Consider the following 18864-nt stretch of genomic DNA (forward strand, 5'->3'; position numbering starts at 1 on the left):
GAGGCCCTACCGGGTCCTCTCGGGGGGTGCTCGGCTGGGCCCCGGAGGCCCGGCGGCGGGGGGAACCGGGCCTGGGACCGGGGGCGATGGCGGGAATGGAGCTTTCTGGGCGGGCTGGAGCGGTCTTGGAGGGAGACGGCGCTTGCGGGAGGTCGCCGGTCAAGCGCTTCGCCGCCGCAGGGGTCACCTCCGGCTGCTCGGTCTCCCGAAGTTAGAGCCAAGCAGTGGGAGTCTCGGATCAGCCCTCTTCAGCCTCCTTCTGGTGTTACAAATACCATTTGGTCTTCCAACAGGACTGAATTCGGAGAAGGTAGCTGCTCTGATTCAGAAACTGAATTCCGACCCTCAGTTCGTACTTGCCCAGAATGTCGGGACCACCCACGACCTGCTGGACATCTGCTTGAAGAGGGCCACGGTGCAGGGTGCTCAGCATGTGTTCCAGCACGCTGTGACTCAGGAAGGCAAGCCAGTCACCAACCAGAAGAGCTCAGGTGAGGTCTTCCAACTCCTTGCGCACTTCTCTTGACCTTCCTGACAGTGCCCCATTTTGATGTCTTAAGAGTGGTCTTGAGTAGAAGTTTGTGTTGAAGGAACTTGAAGTAAATTTCCAGAGAACAGGCACAGGGAAAGGCAGGTCCAAGGGCATTACCTTGGGACTTGTTTTGGTCCTCTGTGCCTTGATAGTGTATCTGCTTTGAGCACTTAAGTGTCAAGTCCAGGGTCATCTGTTTGAATGTAATTCACTATATTCTGTCCTGAAGTTAGGTGACGGTAGCCTGGTGTCTTGGAGATATGTGTTCTTGGTACAAAATGAACCATGCAAAAATGCTCATGCTCTAGAAACTCCCCAAGATGTTCTTGCCCTGAAGGCCATACACGCTGTGGAAAAGACACCATTTAATTGTATCAAAATATCATCAAATGTTATTTTTAAGTAGGCTTTTTGGTTGCAGTTTGAGCAGATATGCTAATGGGCTCACTTCCTGCTAATAGACCAGTTTGTAATATAGAAAAATACTCAGTTCTCATGCCTTACTGGTCAAGAGCTCTTGTTTTGGTGTCTAGCACCGCTGTCAGAAAAACAGCTACAGTGAAAGATTCCTGGATAACCAATCTTTCACTGTAGCTGTTTTTCTGACACTGGTGCAAACTGGTTATTCTTATATCAAAATTGTACTAAAAGAACTTTTTAAAGTGTATCCATTTAAAAACTACTCCCAGTCTATTTTTTAAAAAAATATTTTATTTATTTGAGAGAGAGAACACAAGCGGGGGGAGTGGAAGAGGGGGACGCAGACTCCCCACTCAGCAGGGCGTGCAGTGTGGGGCTCAATCCCAGAACCCTTGGATCATGACCTGAGCTGAAGTCAGACACTTAACCGACTGAGCCACCCAGGTGCCCTACTCCCAGTCTATTTTGACAGAAAGCAATCAGTCCTTGCTGAGAGCCAGTCAGAATTCAAAGTGTACATTTCATATGGATATATTTTATTGTATGTAAATTATACCTCAATAAAATTGATTTTTAAATGTTAAGGGAAAAAAAGCTATGACTTTGCCATAATTACTGTTTTGCCATAGCAGGAAGTGCTTGGGATAGTGTGGACTGTCAGGCTACAAATGATCCAGTTAGTAATGTCACAGTGGTCCTACACAGTCAGATTGCAGTGACCTCTTAGGGAAAAGCCTGGAAATGTGCCTCTGGAATAGATCAGGTCTTATATATTCTGTAGTATCACTTTTATTTACAACAGATACAAATAGCACATGAGCTATGGAGTTTATTTTGGTGTAGTTTTCACATTAACAGTTCATCCAGATTTTCTTTACCGGGAAATAATTTATATGAGAGAGGTGGCATCCAGACAAACCCAAGGTAGAGATGAGCTCAGTCATTAGTGACTTTCAAAAACCACTTATTTTTAATTGTTTTTTCTTGTTACAAAATTGTTATTTTTTTTAAAAAAGATTTATTTATTTCTTGGGGGCTCACAGGCAGGGGGAGGGGAGAAGGAGAGGGAGAGAGAATCCTCAAGCAGACTCCCCTTTGAGTGTGGAGCCTACCGTGGGCTCGATCCCAGGACCCTGAGATCATGACCTGAGTCAAAATCAAGAGGCAGCCACCTAACTGACTGAGCCACCAGGTGCCCCACAAAATTACTGTTCTTCAATGTAGAATATTTGCAAAATACCAACAGTATATATTTTTTTCTGTCAGGTCTTTATTCTGTGTGTGTGTGTGTGTGTGTGTGTGTGTGTTTAATATAGGTGGACACCTTACGTATTGTTAGGTAACCTATCTGCCTTTTTCACTTACCCATATAGCATGAACATAAGTTCATAGCAGTAAGGAAGTTATGCCGAAATAAAAGTCAAGGTTTTTCCCTCTGAATTTTCCTTTAGGAAAGAGAGAGTTACCCTTTGTTTGAGGCCTACAAAGATCCTCATAATGAGCACTCTTGGTTAATTCATTTTGAAGTAAAATACAATTTGGCAAGCACTTTACTCTGAAATGACCTCAATCTGTGCTAGTTTGGGATGTTTATAGAGATCATTTGATTGAATCAGTTTTTTAAAAAGGTGAAAAATTTGAACATAGTATAGTCATAGGACAGGACCTCACATGGAAATGTTGGGTATCATTATAAATAGGCTAAAGATCACTTAAATCAGTACAGGCAATGGTGACATTGTAGAGTTTGTGATTATCTGCTTACTCGACAAGTGAAGAATATGATTGTAAAATTGACACTGGGATACAGTTTTCAGGGACAGCATCAGCATCATGCATGAATTCGAAACATTGCTGTGACTCAAACATACTAGATGGAAGAAAGATGATGTGTTCTGATTGTAAGAGTGGGTCTAATGATGGCAAAAGCACTGATACCAAGATGCAAGTGAAGAGTGAATCAGTGTGAAAATGACATATGTGAAAGTGGAAAAAACAATGCTGTATCAATTTATTAATGTTAACATGATTTTAAATATCTATGTATTTAAATTACTAAATGTTGTAGGTGGACGTTTACTATTTAATCTATATTTTTCAATGCCTGTATGATCCAGTTAGCTAAAAAACTTTTTTTTTCTAACGATTTTATTTTATTTATTTTTGAGAGAGAGAGAGTGCACCTGTGTGTGGGAGAGGGGGGCCATGGGGGGGTAGAGGGAGAGCGAGAACCCCAAGCAGGCTCCACACCCAGTGCAGAGCCCAATGTGGGGCTGTCTCACAGTGAGATCATGGCCTGAGCCAAAATCAAGAGTCGGATGCCTAACCAACTAAGCCACCCAGGCGCCCCTAAAGATTTGATTTTTTAAGTGATCTCTACACCCAATGTGGGGCTGGAACTTACAACCTTGAGATCAAGAATCTCATTCTCTACTGATTGAGCCAGCCAGGCATCCCAACAACTTTTTCTTTTGAATTCTCTATGGGAGAATGGGGAATGACTTATATTAGGGTCATCTTATGTTGAAGCATACACTATATCTTCCAGATTAAAGGGTAGGGTCTTTTTAAAGCTTTTGTCATATATTGCCAAATTGCTCTCAGATCTTTTATACCTGATTAGACCTCTATCCAGACTGTATAATAATGCTATTTCCCAAATCCATCCCAATACTGGGCATAATCAGTTAAAAAATAATGTATCCCCATCTAACAGGTGTCTTATGATGAACTTCAAAAAATGTTTCTTTGCCATTTGTAATTTTTTTGGCCATTAAATTATCTATTCATGATCTCTGCTCATGTCTTTCTAGCAATATTTCTTTTTCTAATGTGATTTTCTTAGGTGATTTGTATTGGATTCTTTAAATGATATGTAAAAAGTTTTTTTCATATGTTAAGGATATTAAGCCTTTGCATATATATTTCAAATACTAAGTCCTACCTTTCTTGTTTTGTTGTTGTTTTAATCTTTCTGTTCTTTCTGATTTAGTTTTAAATTGTTCAAGATCTTGTCATGCATTCAGTTTTGGGAAACAGGGATAGGTCAATGTAATCTATGTGAACACTCAGTCTAATTTCTTGGTTTGCTTTCTTGTTTCAGGGCGATGCTGGATCTTTTCTTGTCTGAATGTTATGAGACTTCCATTCATGAAAAAATTAAATATTGAAGAATTTGAGTTTAGTCAATCTTATCTCTTTTTTTGGGACAAGGTAGGGGACTGATCTTGCAAGATTATCGTTTCAGTATCAACCTTGGTAGGGACGATCTCTTCACTTCTTGCTTTTCCAGTTGTAGTTTGCTTTCCATTATAGGCGGGACACCACTTATTCTGATTTCCAAAGTATCAAAGGTTGACTCTTCAAAGGCAGAACTGCTTTTGGTTGGTAGGTGGCTACTTTTTGCAATGGAATAAGTCTACTTACTGACTCACCTACTGCATCTTTGTTTCTTAACTTATTTAAAATTTTTTATTTTGTTTTTAATAATTATTCCTTTTACCATCTTTATTTAGGTTACTTGGTCTTTCTAGGACCTAATTTCCCATCTCTGGGTAGTACTTGTTTGAAAAACAGTAAATAATTTTATTTCATTTTTTAGTTTTTAAAATGTACATCATATAAGTGTTCATTAAATGTTTACTGATTAAGACTCTAAATATCAGATTTTGTTTCAAAATCAGTGCATTGTTTTGGATAAACTACTGGAATGTATCTATAGAAATAGAAGAAGAAACTTTAAATATTCTTATGAAGCCAGATACTGATATTTAATTAGCAACTTTAGTTTAAAAATACCTACTATGGTGGGTCTGTGGTAGGCCCAAGACTCCTGTTGTGTTGCTAATGCCAATAAAAGTATTAGCTCTCTGTCCCTTTAATTTTGTTTAACTTCTCTTATCTAGGTTGAACGTTGTTATTTCTTCTTAAATGCTTTTGTGGACACAGCCCAGAAAAAGGAGCCTGAGGATGGTAGACTGGTGCAGTATTTGCTTATGAATCCTGCAAATGATGGTGGACAATGGGATATGCTTGTCAATATTGTTGGTAAGAGCCTTTCTGTAATGGAACTGAAACTCAGCATGCTCAAGCAAGGCTTTGTAGTTGGGCATGGGCCATTTCTTTGGTGGTTATGTACCGAGTGAGTAGAATTAGTCTCCCAGAAGGGTATACAGTTAGCTCTAAGAACCTTTATCTCACACTCTCACCTTTTAAGTACCTTTCTTAAATGAGAGGTAAGGAGATAGCTACTGTGAAGAGTTGGTTGGAGAAGAAGTGGTTGTATGAAATAGAACTAACTTTCTATGAAAAAGCTTATCTCTTTTCCATTAATGTAATCAAGACACATATTGAAACTGCAACTGTTTAAAAATATCCTCGTCCAAAAAAGTGTCTTTTGGGAAAACTTCATCATGCTGAGCACTTTACAAAGTATTATAGATAAAAAGAACGGAATTCACTCTTAGATATATTGATAAATATACAGATTAAATGACCTGTTTATTAATATGAAGCATAAGGTTGTTAAGTTTTCTGACTTAGACCAGCAAAATACGGCCTGTTCTTTAAAGCAATAGCTATTTTTGCCACAGTTTCTAGTGCTGGAGTATGCTTTTACCTTATTGAACACCAAAATGTGTTTTCTTTTAGAAAAATATGGTGTCGTCCCTAAGAAGTGCTTCCCTGAATCTTATACGACAGAGGCAACCAGAAGGATGAATGATATTCTGAATCACAAGGTGCAACATATGGAGCAGGGTGGGATTGAATTTAGTATACTTATCTTAAAACTCTTAACTAATTTTCCAGGGGGATTCCTGGGCATTTCAGTATACACAGTTTATGTACAAGGTAGCTACTCAGTGTCTATCAAAGGCAATGTAGCTACGTATTAACTTTAAAAATAATTGAGATTAGAGGTTTTTTTTCTTTTTAAAAACCTTCTACTTTTATTTCTATTGATTTAAATGTTTTCTTATGGGTACTGAGGAAAGAGAGTCCCATGCTTAAAATGGGCCGTAAGCCCATTGGATTCTAGTGGAAGTTGGCTGGGAGAGCTTTATGTTCTAGTAAAACCAGAGAGAACTATTTGTGAGACTTCCTTAAAGAGTATGCAGAGTTCTGAGGCATCCCCAGACCACATCAGTGTAGTTTATCCACCCACTAAAGATTTGTTGTGGTCACTGAACTGCTTTTTATTGCTTCAGTTATCTTAGTGAATCATTCTCTTTCTCTACATAACCCATTTTCCCAAGGCAGGATATATATATATATGTGTGTATATATATATATTTTTTTTAATTAATTAATTAATTAATTTTTTTGAGTAAACTCTACACCCAGTGTGGAGCTTGAACTCACAAACCCAAGATCTAGAGTTGCATCCTCTACTGACTAAGCCAGCCAGGCACCCCCAAGGAGGGTTATAAATCTTATAGGAATGCTGCTCTACCAGCCAGACATCTTTTTTGAGTACTGGGAGTTGCCAGAATCTGCTCTCTTGATCTACAAGGCTGAAATTGGATTTGTCACCCCTGGGAGAAAGATTACATTTTAAAATCAACTATAGATGTGTTTCCCTAATATTAGAAGTAGGTTATTTTTCACCCAGGAAACTCAGAATTCTTATCCACAAGTTAAAAGATCCTTAATAGTATATCTTTGGATTTCATTTTAGAGGAGAGCAAGATCCTTTTTAGAGCACTTGGTTAGATTTAAGACTTTCCTTTATCTTAGGTACTTTCAAAATTGAAAACAACAAAAATGAAAACTATAGGGTTGGCATAGCCATTGTTATAATTATTTGGTAAAGGAGGAGAAGTGAACAACCAGTAAAATTCTAAATAAAAATCTACTCGAGTGACTTAGTGGCGTAGTCATCTTAAGTTTCCTGCTTTTCCTAGGGGTGACAGGCGTTACGGAATCAGACGTTTTCCCCATAGCCAGGCACATACTATCCCAGAGGGTATCATCAGTTGCAGAACAGGAACAGTTCCATCTAGAATTCTTTGGGAGTAAGCCATGTTTTTTCCCTTTATGGAAAATTTTTAGCTATGTGTGTAAGTGGACTGGTTGGGGAAAAACATACATGTTTTTATGAACTTTGCCCTGGATCTTGGCTTAGTTATACTTCAAAAGAACTAGGAGTGGTCTACCAGGCTCGTTTACAGTTGAAGTTGGGTTAACTATTTGGAGTACTGAATAAGTTTCTGTCGTAGTTGAGAGAATTCTGTATACGACTACGGAACCTGGTACACAGTGGAGCGACCAAAGGAGAAATCTCAGCCACACAAGATGTCATGATGGAGGAGGTAACAACAATTATTTGGATTTTTTGTGATTGTTCTAAAGAGCTCTCAAAATATTTCCATCGGTTAAACTGATTAGGAAGCGTAGTCATTGCAGTAAATGTAGAATTGAATTGAAAATTACTTACTTTACAGCTGAAAAAACTGAGGTGTAAACTTTGTATTTTAGTATGGGACTTGCATTTAACATCTTCTGATTCTCAATTTAATGTTCTGTATAATTCATTCTTTTATTCATTTTATGAATATTGAATACCTGCTAGGACTTTGGCACTAGGGATACAAAAAAGAGAAAGACATAGTCTCTACAAAGTATTCGATCTCTTGGAAAAAGAAACACATGAATAGTTATGGTAAATCCTGTGTCACAGGTTTGTAAAAAAGGATTTTTTAGTCCTCTAGGATTCCCTCCAGAGGAGGGAGTAACTAATTCAATGAGCTGAAGGTTTTGTAGGGAAGATATTTGAACCAGCTCTTAAAAAGCAATAGGAATTTATCAGATGGATAATTGGGAAGACCATTCCAGACAAAGGGAATTGCATGTACAGTGGCATGAACAAAGGTAGAATCCTTAGAGAATAGTGTAGCTGAAACATAACATCTTGTGTGTGATTGGTAGCAAATAAAGCTAGAAAGGCAGAGCTTGGGCAGTGGCCAGGACTCTTGGCTTTATTTTGTAGGAATAAAGATGGGAAGCTATTGATGGTTATGTCACTTAAAATTATGTAAAAACAGTTTGGAAAACATAAAAAGCATTAAACAAATGTTAGGTGGTAATAGCTATTATCAAGGTAGTTAATCTTTATTACTTAAGACTATACATAATATAGATGAATATGTATAAAACTATGAATTACTTTGAGAAAAGAAAAAGCATTTCCCTTTTTCATCCAGTGGGCCCATTACTAGGAACCAGTCAACTAACAGTTTCCTTTCAAAACTGTTTGTATGGAATTAAAATGACCTAACTTTTTCACTGCTATGGACAAACCTAATGCTTCACTCGTGTTTTCCTTTGAATTTCAGAGAGCCAATAAAGTGTAGTTGAGAGCATGGTCCCTGGAGTCAGACTGAGTTCTAGTCTTCTCATTATTTAACAGGTGTGTGACCTGGGACAGGTTCCTTAAGCTCTCAGGTCTGTTCAATTATAATGTGTCTAGCCCAGTGCTTAACACAGTAGCTGTTTCGGTTCTTTTTTTTAAGATTTATTTATTTATTTGAGAGAGAATCTCTCCCGACATGGGGCTCAATCTCACAAGCCTGACATGGCCTGAGCTAAAACCAAGAGTAGGACACTTTATTGACTGAGCCATCTAGGCGACCCTATTTCTTGAATATTCATTGAGTGGATTGAATGCAGGGGTTTCATTTTCCTAATGCATTTAAATTATCTCATATCTGCCTCTTTCTTCTAAGGATTCCTATTTAGGAAAGGTATCTGAGTGTAGTAGAAAAAAATAGTCTTTGAAGTTAGACATGGATTTCAGTTTTGGCTTTATCACTTACAGCTCTTTGATTTGGGGTAATATGCTTAACCGGTCTGAGATTCAGTTTGGGATTTAAAATATATTCCTCATTGGATTTTTGTGGAGATCAAATAAGGAATTAAATAGAAGAATGCAAGGTATGGTGTAAGTTGGCTGGGAGAGCTTTTGTCACCCATAGCACATAGCAGTTGTCCAGTAAGTGTTAGTTCTCTTCCTTCCAGCTTGGAATAATCTCTCTTGTTGAGGCCGTATTTCCTGCATAATTTGCCTTCATTTATGATTATAGTAAAATGGTAGGGTGTAGTAAGAATGAAAGTTCTGTAAAGAGTTATGGAAAAGAGCCTAGATAATATTTCTTGCAAATCATAAGCATCCTGTTGGCTTCTGTTGTTTGTTTTAATGATCTTTCAAATGGATCAAATGGATCTAAGATCCATGTCCTGACCCTGGGATTAGCTGATAGAAATTAGGGCAGATATATTTCATACATTTTTCCTTCCCTGCTCCTACCTCGGAAAAATAGTAAAACACCACCTTACTGAATCCTGAGTATGGATGTTTTATAAGATTATTTACCTAATGATTCTGCCTAAACTGTTGACTATAGAATTCTGTGTGGTAGGTCTTTAGATTTTTACAGTCCCCTAAACCCCTCTTTATTAATCCTGACTCTTTGGTAATGAAGAGTCTAGCTATAGTTTTAAAGCCACAAATTAGTACCTATGATTTGCCTAGACTTGTAGGCACATCAAAATAATGACTAAATCAACAGCCATGAAGCTCAGATAGCTTTGAATGAAATGTGTTTGTACTAAAGGCATTATTTAGAGAAGTGCAGGTTGCTTGTTGCGATGACAGACCAGACAGATCCATTTTGGAAACATGTAGTCACCTCTATTGCAGTGTTTTCTCGGTGCATCTACTCTTTTTTAGCCTCCAGATCTCCTTGGGATTATTAATGTATTCTCTCAAAACTGTTAAAAACAAAACACAAAACAAAGACTAGAAACAATATTTACCAAGGTCGTGAGAAGAGATAGGAAGCCATTGTGATTTGCTTAAGAAATTCTATAGCAGTGGCTCTCAGGAATATAGGCCTAGGCTTGCTCCAGATGTGCAAGATCAGCTTCCCTGAGACCAGAGCCTAATTATCTGTATTTTTATTTTTTATTTTAAAGACATCTTTGAATAAAAAACATTTTCTAAATATCAAAAATATAAGAAGTATACAGTGAAAAGTCTTCTTCCCGTCCTGTTCTCCATCCTTCTAGTTCTCATGTACCCCCAGTTTTATTAGTTTGTTATTATGTTAGTTGTTAGTTATCCCTCCAGAAACCTTTTTTTTTTACAATCCAATATGAATTTATATTATTTTTCTCCTCCTTTTTCTAAAGAGATGTTAGTATATTACTCATATTGTTCTGCATAGTGGTTTTTTTTTTTTTTAACTTAATATGTCTTGGTAACCTTTCTATATTGATACATAAAGAGTTTCTGCATTTTAAAAAATATTTGCGTAGAATTCTGTGTATGAATATACCATAACTGATTTATTTGGTCCTTAGTAATGGACATTATGATTATTTTCAAGCTTCTATTAAAAATATAGTAAAAAATCTTGTACATACATAATTTTGCATATATGCTTATATACTTGTAGGTACGTTTCTAGAAGTAGAATTTTTTTTTTTTTTTAAGTAGGCTGCATGGAGCCCAGTGCAGGGCTTGAACTCACAACCCTGAGATCAAGACCTGAGCTGAGATCAAGAGTTGGACACTTAACCAACTGAGCCACCTAGGTGCCCCAAAGTAGAATTTTTTTTAAAGTAAGCTTTACTACACCCAGTGTGGGCTTGAACTCATGACCCCGAGATCAAGAGTTGCATATTTTACCGACTGAGCCAACCAGGTGCCCCAAAGAAGTAGAATTTGTGAGTCAGAGAAAATACTCATTTGTAATTTCAATATGTAATGCCAAATTATCTTCTTTGGGGATTATACCAGTTTATACTCTGATCAGCAACAATATCTGATAGAATCTTCCCTCCCACCCCACCCCCCCGCCCCGTTAGTTTTATCAAGGCAATATATTTATCAAACAACCGGATACTTACTAATCTGATAGGTAAACAGTTGAAAGATAAACAATCTGATAGGTAAAGTATCTCATTGTAGTTTTAATTTATATTTTCTTACTTTGAGTGGGTCTGAGCATCATTTCTGTGAACTGTCTATTCATATCTTTAACTTGTTTTTCTTTTCTTTTATAATTTCTAGGTACTCCTTACCCCTTAGCCCTTTTTGATATAAATTGCATTTTTTTCTTAGTCTGTTGTTTATCTATGTATGATATGCTTTTTTTTTTTTTTGCCATGCAGAATTTTTTACTTATATATAGTCAAATTTGAAATCTTTTATAGTTTTTTAATTAGAAAGGCTTTTCTCTAATTATGAAAGAATTCTTCCATTTTTCTTCTAATACTTGCTGCGTTTTGATTTTTATATTTGAATCTCTAATCCATTTAAAATTTCTCCTGACATAGAGTATGAGGTTTGGATCTAACTTTTTTCCCCCAAAGGTTACCCTGTTTACCCACATTTTTTCCTCTCCATCCTCTCTCTACCCCTTAATTTGATGTCATTTTTATCATTCTAAAGCCTCTGGGCTTTCAATTTTGTTCTGTTAGTTTATTCATTTGCCAATAACTCTATTTTAGTTGCTGGAGCTACTTATAATGTTGTAGTATTTGTGAAGCTAGTTCTATTTCATTCTTCTCTTACTGTTTTCCTGGCTAATTTTGTTTTAGCATCTGTCCAATTAAGGCATCTGTACTTTTAAAAGCTTCTCAGATGATTCTGGTTAAGATCCACTGCTGTGAAGAAATAACGTTTTCTGTATGGTCTTCTCTTTTGGATTCTGGAAGAGAAAAGGGAATTATTCTTTTAATAGCCTTGGAGGACATCTCTGACACTGAATAAGGAACTAACCTCAGGTTAGTTCTTCAAGGTTCTTGAAGGAAAGAGATAATGTTCACCTATTATTTTCCCTTTTTACTAAAGAGATATAATCAGGAAAAATCAGTAAGTACTTAAACCAAAGGCTCTCTTTAATAGTTAAAATTCTGAAGTAATATGAACTAAATATTTAAATTCAGGCAGTCTCCTTTAAGTATTCTGGAGCTGAAAGTTAGTTGAATTCCTTCAGGAATGAAAATTTCATATCTCTAAACAATATAAAATCCTTAGTTAAAGTGGAGATAAATTGTGTATCATGTTTGCTTACAACCCTAAATACATTATACATCATTATCTGTCATGAAAACCAAATGTAATGAAGACCTTTATTCCTTAACTTTGTGAACTATCATTTAAATGTCTTCATTGGATCTGAAGTCACATTTTTCTTTTTAGCCCATTGAGGATCAGAATTGTTTTGAAAATAAACCTGCATTTCTTCTATCATAGTTAGTGGATATTATAAAAAGAAAAACAAAAGCCTGGGAACATGTTTTCTTCTTCTTGAAGGAGATGAAAAACTTTTATCCTCCCAACTCTTGACTTGAAAAAATGTTCAAAATTGCTTGCTGAGTCAGACATGGATCCAACTAGCCCAAGATTCTATTTTGATGGTAGCACCCAGGGGGCATACTGTGTGAAGCATTCTGGACCTCCACAGCATTCATTCAAATATTTCTCAGTGCCTGTTATATGGGAGGAGTTGCAGAGAATACATTTTAAGTAACTTATATTTAGTAGGGGAATAAAATATGTAATACAAAGTGAAGTAAAGTAAATGTCTTAGATATGCAAGCATATCTAATTCCAAAGATGGAATTGGTACATCTTCCTTGGGGGATCAAGAAAGGCTTCCTGGAGAAGGTTGCATTTGAGATGTGCTTTGGAATGAAGTGAGTTTGGAGTGAAAAGCATTCTAGATATGTCCAAGGCAGATTTGATGAGCAGTGAGCAGGCTAGTTTACCTAGAATCTTAGGGAGGAGCTAGAATGGTATTTCTCAAAAAGGAATTGGAAGTCTATGTGCATTGGAATCATCAAAAGCTTATCAAAAAATACAAATTTCTGGGTCCCACTGAAAATATACTGAATCTGAATCTCTGGGGATGGGCCCTGTAATCTGCATTAAATTAGTGATCCTGAGGCACATTGAAGTTTGAAGCTAGACTAATGTGGAAAGTTGGACATAACATCCTAAGAGTTTTGAACGTTAGGATGAGAGTTTAATTTAGTCGGAGATGAGCAGTTAGGAAAATTTTGGAGGAGTAATGTGAAATAAAGCTGCACTTTAGGAGATTAATTAGGTGAAGCTGGAAGGAGAGTTAGGGAGACCAGTTATGATGTTGTAGTTCAGGTGGCACTGATTAGGCCTGAACAAGGGTGGTGACAATAGAAATGGAGAAGAGGGGAGAAGTTGAGAGAGCTCTTAGAGGAAAAAGCTGTGTGACTTGGCAGCTTATCTGCCAAGAATTCATCATTAAAAATAATGTTAAGGAAGGGGAAGAATGAAGGGGGGGAAATCGGAGGGGGAGACGAACCATGAGAGACGATGGACTCTGAAAAACAAACTGAGGGTTCTAGAGGGGAGAGGGGTTAACCTGGTGATGGGTATTAAAGAGGGCACACTCTGCATGGAGCACTGGGTGTTATACACAAACAATGAATCATGGAGCACTACATCAAAAACTAATGATGTAGGGCGCCTGGGTGGCTCAGTTGGTTAAGCGACTGCCTTCGGCTCAGGTCATGATCCTGGAGTCCCAGGATCGAGTCCCGCATTGGGCGCCCTGCTCAGCAGGGAGTCTACTTCTCTCTCTGACCCTACCCCCTCTCATGCTCTCTCTCTATCTCATTCTCGCTCTCAAATAAATAAATAAAATCTTTAAAAAAACCCCAAAAAACTAATGATGTAATGTATGGTGATTAACATAACAATACAAAATAAAAAAAATAATGTTAAGGAAATGAATAAACACAAACAAGAAAGAGAATCAGACCTATAAATATAGACAACAAACTAATGTTCACCAGAGGGAGGGGGTTGGGGGGATGGGCAGAATGGGTGAGGGGGAGTGGGAAGTACAGGCGTCCAGTCATGGAATGAATAAGACATGGGAATAAAAAGTACAGCATAGGAAATAGAGTCAATGGTATGGTAATAACGATATGTGGTGACAGGTGGGAGCTATACTTGGCTGAGCATAATAGCCTAATGTATAGAGGTGTTGAATCACTGTGTTGTTTTTTTTGTTTGTTTGTTTGTTTAAAGATTTTATTTATTTATTTGAGAGAGAGAGTGAGATAGAGAGAGCATGAGAGGGGGGAGGGTCAGAGGGAGAAGCAGACGCCCCGCTGAGCAGGGAGCCCGATGTGGGACTCGATCCCGGGACTCCAGGATCATGACCTGAGCCGAAGGCAGTCGCTTAACCAACTGAGCCACCCAGGCGCCCTGAATCACTGTGTTGTACACCTGAAACTAATGTAACATTGCGTGTAAAAATTTTTTTCAAATTAAAAGATTTTTTAAAGAGTAAGGTTAAGGGTGCCTGAGTGGCTCAGTCGGTTAAGCGACTGCCTTCGGCTCAAGTCATGATCCCAGGGTCCTGGGATCGAGTCCCGCATCGGGCTTCTTGCTCAGCGGGGAGCCTGCTTCTCCCTCTGCCTGTCACTCCCCCTGCTTGTGCTCTGTCTCTCTCTCTGACAAATAAATAAATAAAATCTAAAAAAAAAAAAAAAAAGTGAGGTTAAGGTTTTAAGTCTGGTAGCTGGGGGAATGCTGCTGGGGTTCACGCAAGTCAGAGAAACTATTTTCAGAGACCCCTGTGAAGAGGAGAAACATTGGCTTTAAAGTGTCTAGTCCCAAGGCACTGTCCACTGGAAATGGCTTTCAAGCATATGGAAGCAATTCTGGAGCTCAGGAAAGGGAATGATCTAGAAAATTGATAGTGATGATAGTGCAAATGGCTGAAGCCTTGGGGGTGATTTAAATCCCTGAGGGAGAATAGAAGGTGTTGTGAGCATGTTATGAAGACACACGTATGCGTTGTGTCTTTCCACAGTGTCAGCTTTATCCAATCATAAAGCAAGATTAAAATAATTGTAAAGTAGGTTCAGGATTCCAAATTCAGTGACGTTTCACTGCATGTTTAATTTGGCTTCATACACATCACACAAGGCAAAGCACAATACAAAGTCCTACAGCAAGCAAGATACAACAAGAGTGAGGAGTAAACAAATGCGAAGTCAGTCGGTGGGCACGCAGTTGAGATGAGGCCTTGGCCTGGTTAGGGTCACCTCTGGGCGTGCTACTCGTTATGTTCAAGCAGCGGAGAGTCTGTTATGTTCAGAGATAAAACAGGCAGAGCCTCAATGGCAGTTGCCTTTTTGATTTGGTCAGATGTGAAAGGGTCAGCGTCTGGAGGGTCTGACAGTTTGCTGCAAAAATCCTCCATTTTTAGAGTTAATCAGCCGTGGGCCTTTTGCAGGCTTCCTCTGATTCTGCTATCAGTTCTGTGTGTCAGCCTGTGCTGGATTTGGCGATCCAGTTATGGAATGGTTTTGGCTACAACACCCTTGGCTGCTTATGTCACTGCTTGATGTAAGTCACTGCTTGATATGAATGACTCCATCTTGCTCCCTACAGGGGGATAGAACAGATCTGAGTAAAGAATTCTGGAAAATACCCATTTCCGTAAAAGTGAGTGCCAGAACTATGCTGTGATGTAGGCACTGGTCATCAGGGTCAGATGTTGCAGACTGGTCAGAGAATATAAGCACGGAGAAAAGGCTGCTGATTTCCTGAATAGGGGTGTGTAGAACAGTGTCAACAGAAAGGGGAAGGGAAGGAGCTAGATGGAGAGGAGTCAGACCATGGCGAGAAAAGCAAGGCAGTTTCAAGAAGCTTGGCAGTGAAGAGAAGGAAAAAAGTTGATACTCATTAATTCCACAAGTATTATTGGAGTACCTACTAAATATTAAGCATTTCTAAGTGCTAGGAGTACGGTGATGACCAAGACAAGACATGGTCCCTCCTCTCATGGACTTTACATACTAGTGGAGGGAGGGAGACAATACACGAGTAAATGAACAAGAAACTATCTAATATGATATGTACTTTGAAGAACAAATAATACGGTGATTGATGAGGTGGTCAGGAAAGGCCTTTCTGAGATCAAATTTGAGCTGAGACATGAGTAACAAGAAGCCAGCCATGCAGAGATGTGGATACAGAGCATACCAGACAGAGCGGACATTAAGTGCAAAAGCCATAAGATGGGAGAAAGCTTGGTATTTTTGAAGAACAAAGGAAGGCAGTGTTGCTTGAGCTTGGAAAGAAGGTGGGGGAGTGGTTGGATGGGTCTCCTAGAGGAAAGGAGAACTGGCTTACATGTGTCCTGCAAGCCAGGGTAATGAGTTTGCATTTTATTCTAAATGAGGTAACCATGGCAGTTAAAAAAAAAAAAATCCCTTTGAGTGTTTTGAGAATAGATAGTAAAACAGAAAGTAGGGAGAAAGTAGGGAGACTAGTTAGGAGGCTCTTCTGGTCACGGAAAGGTTATCGTGATTGGGACCAGGGTGGTGAGGGTGAGGATGGAGAGAAGTAAATACATTTTGGAATATATTTCCAAAGTGAAGCTCTCAGGACTCACTGAGGTGAAGGAGACATCAAGTGATGTCATGGTACCTTGAGGTGGAGGTCTTGCAGATATGAGAGGAGGTGTTTTGGCAGTTAGGGCAGTGTGAGGGAACCAGTGTGTGGAAAGGGCAAGCAAATGCAAATGAGAAAAATAATAAATAATAAGGTTTTGGAGGAGGGAAAGAATAGATGTGGTCTGAAGTAGTGATTTCAAACTTTAATGTGCTCACCCGTTCACTAGAGAGCTTGTGAAAATGCAGATTGATTCAGGTCTGGGTGGAGCTGGAAAGTCTGCATTTCTTTGATTCAAACACCACTCTAGAAGTAGCCTCCGAATCATCTTTTGACGGGGCGCCTGGGTGGCTCAGATGGTTAAGCGTCTGCCTTCGGCTCAGGTCATGATCCTGGGGTCCTGGGATCGAGCCCCGCATCGGGCTTCTGGCTCAACGGGGAGCCTGCCTCTCCCTCTCTCTCTCTGCCTCTCTCCCTGCTCATGCGCTCTCTCTTTCTCTCTCTCTCTCTGTATCTCTGTGTCTCAAATGAATAAGATCTTTAAAAAAAAATCATCACTTGAATATTAGTTATCAGCTCTCTATATGAGCTCATTTAACATCACAGAAGGGCATATACCTTTTAAGTATACTTTTTAATGTCTTTCCCTGCCTGAAAATAAATTTAATGCCTCCAGAAAGTGTTTCCTCTGCCTGCTTTTGCAGGCACAGGTGGGTGTTCTTTATTATTTATTTATTTATTTATTTTAGAGAAAGAGAGGGGGGCCCGGGAGGGGGAGGGGGGAGAGTCTCAAGCAGGCAGAGCCCCATGCAGGGCTTGATCCCAGGGTCCTGAGATCATGACCTGAGCTGAAACCGAGAATTGGATGCTTAACCAACTGCGCCACCCAGATGCCCCTTTTTGTTAACAGATTGTTGCCTTTCTTCCACTCCCCACTAGAAGGCAGTAGAGAGCTGTCTTCTCTTCTCTGCATATGCGCAGTCACCAAGGTCCCTACTCCTTCCCTCTTGAAACTAGCTTATTTACCCACCACATGGAACTTTCTTCAAAGTTCAGCTGTTTTCTTTTACCACTTTTGTATCCTATGGCCTTTCTACTCTGTGATCAATAGGTCATTTTACCTTTGAGCCTAATTCCTCGATCAGTAAGTTGGAGCAGATGATTTCTTAAGGGCACTGTAGCTGTGCATTTTTGTAACAACAGAAGCAACTAATATTTCTGCAATGCTTTAGACTTTATTGTACACTGTCTCAACAACCCAGTGGTGTAAATACAAATGAAGATTCCAAGATTCTGTCACTTCTGTAGTGGTTCTAAGCACTGAAGTCTTTTGGCTCTGCCAGTTTCGCTCCATTACAAGTAGTTGGGTGGTTGTCTTTGAACCACCTTTCCATTCTAACCCTCTCATTACTACGGTTTCCCCCATTCCGTGTGTGCTTGTAGCAGCTTTAAGCTCTCACCCTTGTATGGATTCATGACCGACTCTCAACCATTGCATCCTCCCTTCCTCCTCCCACTTGATGTCTGTCTCCCCTTGAGCCAGGGATATGGGAATTGACTCAGTCCCACATCATTTGTCTTTAAAATTGAGATTCACACGTTCCATGCCTCATGTTTTCTGTGTCCTTTTTTCTTTTTCCATTCCCTTTATTGATTATTCACCATGTTAGACTTCAGCAAATCATTGAAAATGAGCAGATCTCCCTGGGTACAGTATTTTTAGAGACCAATTATAATGGACCTTTTTTCATAAAATTAGACTTGAGGGGTGGAACCCTTCTTTATAATTTACATTCTGCCTACTTACAGGCCATATAATAGGTAATAATATAGGCAATAAATACAAAATGGATATAAACTGCAAATAAGACTTGGGCCTTTCTGACCCCAACTGCAGCTTTTCTGATACATTGCAGGTTGGTCCACAAATCCACATTTTGAGGTTAGTTTAAACGTAATTTTCATTAGCCAAAGATATGAAACCATAGAAGCCAGCTGGCCACAAGAGGCAGATATAGATGGGACATATGGCAACAGAGCTTCCCTTTACTCCCCAGAGTGTACAAGGGAAGGATCTCAGTGAGTCCTTCACCAAGATCAATTTTTGGCATACCACTGCCCTCTTATATTTGGCTCATGTCACAATTTTAAGACAACATTCTCTAACAGTCTGTATTTAAGGGAATAATTACAAACATTGGATTCTCCTGGATATTTTGTTGTTATCGTTGTTTTTTTAAACTGTATTCAGAATCAGCGAGGTCACATAATTATTGGGTTGGGAGGTTAGAGAAAAGCAGAACAGTTCCCAGGTGTCACTGACACATAGATCTTTCTGCCTTCGGCTTTCTAGCATTTTGGAAAGCCCATATTCCCTGAATCCACTCCCTTGGCTCTGTTTTAACACTTTTTGTCAGGTTGGTTCCGGTACTAAGTTTAATATAAAATCACAATT

General features: G+C 38.9%; 1 protein-coding gene across 2 annotated transcripts in view; it reads left to right on the top strand.

Moving 5' to 3' along the window:
- BLMH (bleomycin hydrolase) overlaps positions 1–18864 on the top strand; it is a 47656-nt gene that overhangs the window by 235 nt on the left and 28557 nt on the right. Inside the window, exons 2-6 of one of the 2 annotated variants that reach the window (XM_045889551.3) lie at positions 294–491; positions 4056–4165; positions 4858–4999; positions 5603–5691; positions 7171–7263. In XM_045889551.3, coding sequence (XP_045745507.1) covers positions 294–491; positions 4056–4165; positions 4858–4999; positions 5603–5691; positions 7171–7263 — 632 coding nt within the window. The remainder of the gene's footprint in view (positions 1–293; positions 492–4055; positions 4166–4857; positions 5000–5602; positions 5692–7170; positions 7264–18864) is intronic. The other variant, XM_064583429.1, reaches the window with a different exon arrangement.

Source organism: Mirounga angustirostris, unplaced genomic scaffold (assembly GCF_029215605.1).
Source record: "Mirounga angustirostris isolate CCGP_5_RB_7025 unplaced genomic scaffold, mMirAng1.0.hap1 SCAF_17, whole genome shotgun sequence".
Taxonomy (NCBI): Eukaryota; Metazoa; Chordata; class Mammalia; order Carnivora; family Phocidae; genus Mirounga; species Mirounga angustirostris.